The sequence below is a fragment of the Gymnoscopelus braueri genome (assembly GCF_963280865.1).
Source record: "Gymnoscopelus braueri genome assembly, chromosome: 7".
NCBI classification, from domain to species: Eukaryota; Metazoa; Chordata; class Actinopteri; order Myctophiformes; family Myctophidae; genus Gymnoscopelus; species Gymnoscopelus braueri.
This window is the reverse complement of record NC_137608.1, coordinates 9,946,565-9,955,684: the sequence shown is the minus strand read 5'-3', so window position 1 is coordinate 9,955,684 and position 9,120 is coordinate 9,946,565. Positions and strand designations below refer to the sequence as shown.

At 39.0% G+C, this 9,120-nt stretch overlaps 1 protein-coding gene across 1 annotated transcript in view; it reads right to left on the bottom strand.

Moving 5' to 3' along the window:
- Positions 1 to 1,152: 1,152 nt before the first annotated feature.
- bco2l (beta-carotene 15, 15-dioxygenase 2, like) overlaps positions 1,153 to 9,120 on the bottom strand; it is a gene marked incomplete at both ends in the record, with an annotated part of 57,190 nt that continues 49,222 nt past the window's right edge. Inside the window, 3 exons of the mRNA XM_080433466.1 lie at positions 1,153 to 1,269; positions 4,217 to 4,327; positions 7,532 to 7,714. Coding sequence (XP_080289592.1) covers positions 1,153 to 1,269; positions 4,217 to 4,327; positions 7,532 to 7,714 — 411 coding nt within the window. The remainder of the gene's footprint in view (positions 1,270 to 4,216; positions 4,328 to 7,531; positions 7,715 to 9,120) is intronic.

Here is a 9,120-nt window from a genome sequence, read left to right as displayed (position 1 = left end):
CCTTGTTGAAGACCTCTGTGATAGATCCTGTACATGCATGCTTGCTCTGGGGAGAAATTACATTTTCACCTTCAGGTAAAAATTTGTGTCCAACCAGAAACAGGGCCGTGTCAAAGGTCGTTGTGTCCAACCTATAAGAGACAGGGATCTGAAAGTCTCAATAGAAGAGCAATTGTGTTAAGCTACATTGTATTAACATACTCTACCACAAACATTGGACAGAAATAAAACTTTATTCACAAAAAAATTACATAATGTTGTTGTGTGGGACCACCCTTACGTGTCTGTAACTCTCAGAGTTAAATCAAATTGTTAAATTAACATGGAGATTTTACAGCGTAGGTTAGAGAACCAGTGTTCTAGGCCGAATCGTTGAACACTCCATAGTGGATGTTGACGGGAAGCCTGGAATTTAGCCTGATTCGCTACGTTCGTCTTTTTCTCACTTCGCTACTCAGTCTGGCCAGGGTCCTATTTGACTCGTATTTCCAGGAGTTGTTTTCACTCGTTTGGGCACAGAGATAGAAGGCTTTCCAGACTGTGAAGCAGTGGTGATTTTGACAGCACATTTTGATTTAGTTTTAGTCATAGTCTTTTGAATAAAATTCCAGTTTAGTTTCAGTTATATTTTAGTCATCTGAAATGTTGTTGTTTTTTTCGACTAAATATCATAAGATTATAGTCAACTAAATCTACAGTTGATTTAGTCGACTAAGATGTATTTTGGCGTGCCTTGATGGCGTCGTAATGGCTGAGTTTACACTTGGTTGCATGCTGAAAATAGCTGATCTACAGGCCCGCGACACGTTGTGGGCCTGTAGATCAGCTATTTTCAGAGCGCAACACCCGAGTGCAACCAAACATAAAATGAATAGTTTTAGTTCTACTGGATCTCTTCTCCACTAGTCCCTCACTAACATTTTAGTCTAGTTTTTATTTATTGATGAAATTGGTCTTTTAGTCATCGTAGCTTAGTTTTTGTTTAGTTTTTATGTATTTTTGGTCAGTGATAAAGGGTAGTCGACTAACATTTTTCATCATAGTTTTAGTCGACGAAATCAACACTGCTGTGAAGCGAAGTGAGAAAAAAAAAAAACGCTGAACGTATCAAACAGGTTGGATCCTAGGCTAGTTGACGGGCGCCTGGGCTCTCTAGGCCGCGTCGTTGAACACGCCGTGCGTTCCGTAGGGTATGTTGACGGGCACCTCGGCTCTGCCCAGCTCTGTGAAGGTCTTTGCATCCAGAACCAGCAGGAAGGAGCTGTTGTTCTATACAGACAGAAACACAAAAAAAACATACACATTTAATCACTTGAAACCGAGCGTCCATATTCTGGGAGGAACATTAGCCAGAATATTTTCAGACCACTTAAACCCCCAATACTTGGTCTGCTCTTTTTTTCCCCCCTCTACACCAAACCTCTTTTTTCCGAAAATAGACGATCCACAACGCCTCGCAGCACGAGGCGTTGTGAGCTTGTAGATCTGCTATTTTTTGGCTAATGTTCCCCGGGATGCTAGGGTTCAAGTGGTTACATTTGGCAAATGTTTTGTCCAACCATAAACAGGACTGTGTCAAAGGTTATTGTGTCCAACCTATAAGACACAGGGATCTGAATGTCTCAATAGAAGACCAGGGAGACCAAATACAACCACCCCAATTGTATTATGTTACATTGTAGCCTACTAACATACTCTACCACACAGATTGGACAAATTGGGCATTGGACATTTAGATCGTGGCAAAAGTCATGTCTCCCTACACCAGTGGTTCTCAAACTTTTTCATGTCAAGGACCCCCAAATTGACCCTTACTAGCCCGCGGACCCCCATTTGAAAATATATGCCAGGGACCCCCATAAGAGAAGATCATTTTTTATGGCTCTAGCAGTGATTCTCAACCATTTTAATTTCAAAGACCCCCAGTTTGACATGCATTAGGCTACAGACCCCCATTTAATGGCATTTGTATCTCTGGGACCCCAATTCATATTGTAAAATCAATGTTAATATAACTCTGAGAGTGTACAAATGGAACCAAATGGACCCTAACAGGTCCATTTGGTTTCATTTGTACACTCTCAGAGTTACAGACCCATAAGGGTCCATTTGGTTCCTATCCATCATTTAGCTGGGGACCCCCTGGGACCACCTCAAGTACCCCTGGGGGTCCCCGGACCCCACTTTGAGAACCACTGCCCCAGACACAGGATCATCAACTGACACAAATTTTGACCTGATGGTCAAGATTCAATGTATCCCCTGAGCAAGCAGGCAGGCTCTATTGGCTCAAAATGTCAGCACTTGCACAGGAAACCGTATTCAAATCCCGGGGGGTAGAAGAGGAAAGTGACATAGTGCTGCTTTTAGTAAAAGTAGCAATATCAGCTCCCTTGTCGTGCTAATGATGGGTGCTGCACACCGCCCAGCTATTTGTTGTCCTCTTTCTTTATGCATATTTTATTATGCCAGTGACTTTCATGCACACATTCTCCTGCAGATGATCGTGTCTTGAGTCAGATGTATCTCGTTGCCCTGTCCTTTGGCAAAGTGTAATAATAAAGTATATATCAGCGGTTCGCAGAGTGGGGTGCGGGGACCCCCAGTGGTCCTTGATGGGGTTCCAGGCGGTGCCCATCAAAATGTGTTTAACCACTTACAATTTTCAATTTACAATTTAGGCTCTCTTAATCCGGAGCGATTTACAGTAAGCAACGTAAACACAAGGTAATACATCAAATGCATAGAAATAACCATAGGTAAACCAATAACCTAGCATCAGTCTAAGCCTTATAATATTGAAAAATCTATAGTCTATACATTGAAACTATACACACTATAGGATGCCAGGTCAACAAATGACCTGGCATCTGTCTACATAACATGCTATCTAAATTACATTTTAACCTTTAACGTGCTCTGGCTGATACCGACAATAAGCCTCACCGACTACTTAAAAACTTCACAATTATTCATTTACATTTAAAGACGAAGCTAAAACAGCACAATGTACAAGCTCATGATCCATTCTGTTGTAAGCTTGAAGATACGCTATTTTTGTTACTTTTGTGCGATATCATCATGCATTAATTCATGATTTTTTTTAACATATAATTATTGAATATGGAGATACAAGGTTTCTTTCCGACAGCTATGTGATTTTTGTTTATTAATTTTAATTAATACACTTTTGGCTTGCACAGGGGTAAAGTTCTTGCCAACCAAGGTGGTGCCAAATCATAAATTTTTCTTGGCATTCTTACATTTGTGTTACTTTCACTATAACACCTTCAGATGAAGAGCAAAAGATTAAGAAGGAGGAATAATATTAACATAATGCATTAAAATAAGAAGGGTGTTGCATTCCTGATCCAATATTTAATTAATTGAAATAAAATAGGAGGCCTATCTTAACCCATCTAGACCGGGAAAGTATCTGTGTCATTTTAGATCTCTTTGGGTATTCAAAAATAGCAGATATACAAGCTCATAGCGACCGCGCTATGAGCTTGTAGATTTGCTATTTTTGAAAAATCTTGAAAATATGTGCAAATATTTGAATATATGTTTTTTAAAGCCAACATTTGTCAAATATTTTGTTCCAGGGACCCCCAGTCCCCAGAAGCAAAGATTTGAGTTAAAAATGTATGTATTCCAAGATTTGCACAAAATGTTCAAGATAGCAGATCTACAAGCTCGTAACGCGGTATGTATGAGCTTGTATATCTGTTATTTTTGAATATCCCAAAGTATAAAATAATGTTTTTGGCTAAAAATCTAAAATGACACAGTATGCGTTCCCGGGTTAACAAGTAACGGTATGCGTCTTAAAGGGTTAACAAGAGCAATATTATATTTAAAACGATCACTTATAATAAACACAACATTAGTATAGGCATCCCAGTGATTACACTGAGAGTTGTTGAGAGTTTATACCTATTTATTTTATACAGTTTTGCCTTGGCCTCGCATTTACTTCAATTAATTAATTATTGGATCAGGAAAAAAAAGAACAACAACAACTCGTGAACATGAATTCAATGCTTCGTGGGATGAGTAATTGATAGGAAAAAATATTTGGAAAGTAATGCGTTTCTTATCATAAACTATAATAACATTGAATACCTATTTTTGTAAAAGCAAGGCATTTTATTACTCTGTTACTCATTAACGTCATATCATTACGTAATGCAGTGCTTATTGTTGTTTTACTGACCTGTCTGGGTGTGATGATGACAGACATGATCACGCCGTCGTCCTCCTCGGTGGCGTTGGGCGCTGCCACAAACACCGGCTCGGAGGGGTAGAGTCCCGGGTATTTCCAGTACTGGACATGGGAGACAATGGGGCAGTGTTGATTTTGACAGCAAATTTTGATTTAGTTTTAGTCATAGTCTTTTGAATACAATTCCATTTAGTTTTTGTCATATTATAGTCACCTGAAATGTTTTACTTTAGGTCTAGTTTTAGTCGACTAAATCTACAGTTGATTTAGTCGACTAAAATGTATTTTGGCGGTGCCTTGATGGCGTCGTAATGGCTGATTTTACACTTGGTTGCATGCTGAAAATAGCAGATCTACAAGCTCACAACGCGTCGCAGCTTGTAGAGCTTATAGATCTGCTATTTTCAGAGCATAACACCCTAGTGCAACCAAGCATAAAACTACTTGTTTTAGTTCTACTGGATCTCTTCTCCACTAGATCCCTCACTAACATTTTAGTCTAGTTTTTATTTGTTGATGAAATTGTCAATATATTTAGTCTTAGTTTTAGTCACCATAGCATGTTTTTTATTTAGTGAAAAAAGTAGTAAACGAAGATTTTTGTCATAGTTTTAGTTGACGAATTCAACACTGCAATGGGGTTGTGAAACAAGTTCTCACATTTGGGGGTATTTCACTTCTGGGATCATTTTAACGTCTGGCTTTTGTGTGTGCACCCCAGGCAGTTTTTTTATTTGCTTGATTCCATATTTAGAGAGTTATATGTTCATTTTATCAGGCACGTCCCCTTCCTAACCCCATTTATAACTACAAACTCCATTTTAACCATGTTAGACACATTGAAAACACACATCCTTTGTTCTGATGACTGATATTGTTCTTTTAATGCGTGAGGCGGACATGTTTTTTCAATTACTTTTTTCATTCATTTATTTCATTTTCAAAAGAGATGAATAAATGAAAAGGTAATTGAAAAAACACGACCCCCCTCACACATTAAAAACACAATATCAGTCACCAGAACAAAGGACGTGTGTTTTATATGAGTTTAACATGGTTAAAATGGAGTTTTGAAGTTACAATGGGTTTATATAATTTCATCGAGCAATTTATAAACTAGATTAGACGGGGGGAAAAAAACATACGTGTGAAATACCCCTCTAAGTAAAAGTAGCAATACCCCAATATATATATATATATATATATATATATATATATATATATATATATACAGTATATATATATTGTCATATTGTTTCTCCAAGGTCTGGTCTTAGAGAAAAACCTGTTGCCTGAGCTTGTAGAATATAAAATATGGCTTAAGTGGTTAATGTATGATTTGTATTAATAACTAAAAGTAACTAGTAAGTCAAATAATTGCAATGGAGTAGGCTACCTCAGAGATGTAGTGGAGTACAAGTCGAGATTTCAGATCTTCTACTTTTTATACTTTTTGTGTGACGCTGTAGTATTATCAAACAGGGCATTAATTTACCAAAGAACACAACAAATTTGAATATGGAGATAAGAGGTTTCTGCCCGACAGCAACGATATATTTTGCCCAGTTCTAATACACGGGCAATGGGCATATAGTTTATGGGCATATATCATATAGTTTATCCCACATGATGCTGCTTTGGTGTGTTACGGACCTTAAACTATACGTCATGTAGACACGTCAATATGATTGGTTGATAAGACGGTGATAGACAGACGGTCCCATCCAATCACCTGTCAAGTAGCTTGAAAAAAAGGGACCGCCCCTTCATGGATTGTGCCACCGAGGTCCCAGATGGAAGTATAGTCTGTGAAACAAATGTGACGCGAGCTTCTTCCATCTGGCGTCAGGTATGGTTCCGGTAGGAGATACAAAGAGCCTCCTTTGTGTCTCCTACCGGAACCGCTGCCTACCGGTTCGCTGGTCGTCAAATTATTAGCTTAGGAATGCGACAAAAACAAAACAAAAAATATCCATATTTTCAAGTCTCCATGGGGTGACTAATCGATAGATTTTTTTTTTAATTGAGTGAACTATCCCTTTAATCTCTTTGGTGTGTTGCGGACCTTAACCCATTAAGACCGGGAATGCATCTGTGTAATTTATTTATTTATTTGGCTATTCAAAAATAGCAGATCTACAAGCTCATAGTGCCGCGCTATGAGCTTGTAGATCTGCTATTTCGCAGATCTACCACATAATCGTGAACATGTGGAAATCTTTGAATATATATGTCACAGGGAAATTGGCATTCCAGGGAAATTGAAAGAGGAGCACTCGCTTTTAGGCACGGGGCTTCGGCGCGAGGCGGGGATTTTCGAGACAGAGTTTTTTACGCGAGGAGTAGGAGGCGTGAGGCGGGGCTTTATACGAGGCGGCGCGAGGAGGAGGAGGAGGTGCGAGGCGGGGCTTTGATGCGAGGCCAACCTGGCTTTTGTTGACATAGCAACCAGGAAGCTACGCTAGGGGAACGCTGAACACACGTTCACACGCACACGTGATAATAGTTATTGTCCATGACGGAGGCGCGCCGACTCAGCAGAGCTTGAGGCCGAGGAGGCGCGCCCTCGCGCCTACAGGCGCGAGTCCCGCGCCGACCGGCCGAAGGTCTGCTAGGCGAATCAGCGCCGTCCGAGTTGTGAACCGATAGGAGGAGAATAGATCATGGGTTACAGTCTATGGTTACTATCCAGTGTCCACGACGACACACATGTGTGCGTGTGTGCGTGTGCATGTGTGCGCATGCACACATGCACACGCACACGCATGCGTGTGGATTCAGTGTGCATTCATTGCCCTCTAGTGTTGGTTATACAGAATTTCCTGGGTGGGTGGTAAAAACAAGCGCTCCTTTTTCAATTTCCCTGGAATGCCAATTTCCCTGTAACATATACATGTTTTTTAAAGCAAACATTTCAAACTCAAATCTTTGCTTCTGGGGATTCTACAAAATGTCTTCTAAATCTTAACAGTTTTTAGAAAACACTTTTGTTGCTAATCAGAGGTTCTCAAACCTTTTCATGTCAAGGACCCCCAAAATGATATGCATTTGGCCGCGGATTTGAGTTACAAACGGTCACTTTAAAATATATATAATATATATATTTTGAAAAATAGTGAACACTTTTGCAAATCTTTGAATATTATTCAAAGATTTGGAAAAGTGTTCACTATTTTTCTAAAATAGCAGATCTACAAGTTCATAGTGCCGTGCTATGAGCTTGTAGATCTGCTATTTTTGAATAGCCCAAAGAAATCTTAAAAATGACACACAGATGTGTTCCCGGTCTTAAAGGGTTAAGCGGACCTTAATCTCTTTGGTGTGGGTGTCCATCTTGAGCAGGGAGTCGCTGAAGACGTGTCCGAAGCCACAGGCGTAGTAGTAGCGGTAGGGCCTGCCGTTGTGCTTCTCGTAGTTGATGAGAGGGAACTCGCAGCCTCCCAGCTTACACAGCTCCTCGTCATACAGCTCCTCGTGGGTCAGGACCACCTGGTAGGACGCAGCAGAGCACAGCAGCACCAAGGCTAGGACTTTACACCTGGTATATAGGAGAAGAACTTCCCCCGGTGTTGATACCAACTGTTTCATTAATCGGAACTATTGTTATGTGTCGCAAGTAAATATCATATTCTTTTCGTTTCCTACATTCACAAAAAAAAATAATAATATATATATATATATATATATATATATATATATATATATATATATATATATATATATATATATATATATATATATATATATATATATTATTCAAAATACTTAACGTTTAAACAAAAAAAGTCACAACTTTTAATCAATTAAACTACAACATTTTTCAAAAGTATTTAATAGATTAAAAAAAAAAAATCTTAAATACATAAAAGAACGCTTAATATGTAGTGAAAATAACAATCTACAAGCTTGTAGATCTGCTATTTACAGTAGTTTGAGGCCCGGGCAAACTTCTTATTTCTCTTTTGGGTTCCATTTGTACACTCTGAAGAGTAAAATTTACACTGAGAATGGGGTCCCAGATATATATGTATCTCGTGTGTGTGTGTGTGTGTGTGTGTGTGTGTGTGTGTGTGTGTGTGTGTGTGTGTGTGTGTGTGTGTGTGTGTGTGTGTGTGTGTGTGTGTGTGTGTGTGTGTGTGTGTGTGTGTGTGTGTGTGTGTGTAATAGTTCTGCATTCTAAATTTTACTTGAGTAAAGGGTACAAATTAATGTATTGGTATAAACATGTGCTTAAAGTACCTAATCTAAGTAAAAGTAGGCTACTAAAATTTACTCATGCACACGTTTTGAAGATATTGGCAGATGTAACGGTTACAATGTGTTCAAACTCCATTTGAACCATGCTAGATTAATTTACAACACACGTTCCTGCTTTTGGCGACTGATATTGTCCTAATCTAATGCGTGAAGGGGCTGTGTTTTTTCAATTACCTTTTTCATTGTATCTATTTATTTATTATTTCTTTTTTCCCCCCCAATTTTCAACATGGCCCCCTCACGCATTAGAAGGACAACATGAGTCACCATGAACCTAGGATGTACTGTATACGTATTGTCAGTGAATCTAACACGGTTAAAATTGATTAATATGGCCTGTATAGGAAGGGGACATGTCTGATAAAACGCATATCAAATGTCTAGATATTAAATCAAGCCACTTAAAAACTGTCTGGTGGTGTTGCACACAAAAACCTGCAGTAGACATTAATTAACACGACCCCAGACGTTTAAGCACTTAACCCATTATGACCGGGAACGCATCTGTGTGATTTTAAGATGTATTTGGCTATTCAAAAATAGCAGATATACAAGCTCATAGCGCGGCACCGAGTGTCGCGCTATGAGCTTGTAGATCTGCTATTATTATAATAATATAATAATTTGTGCAAATCTTT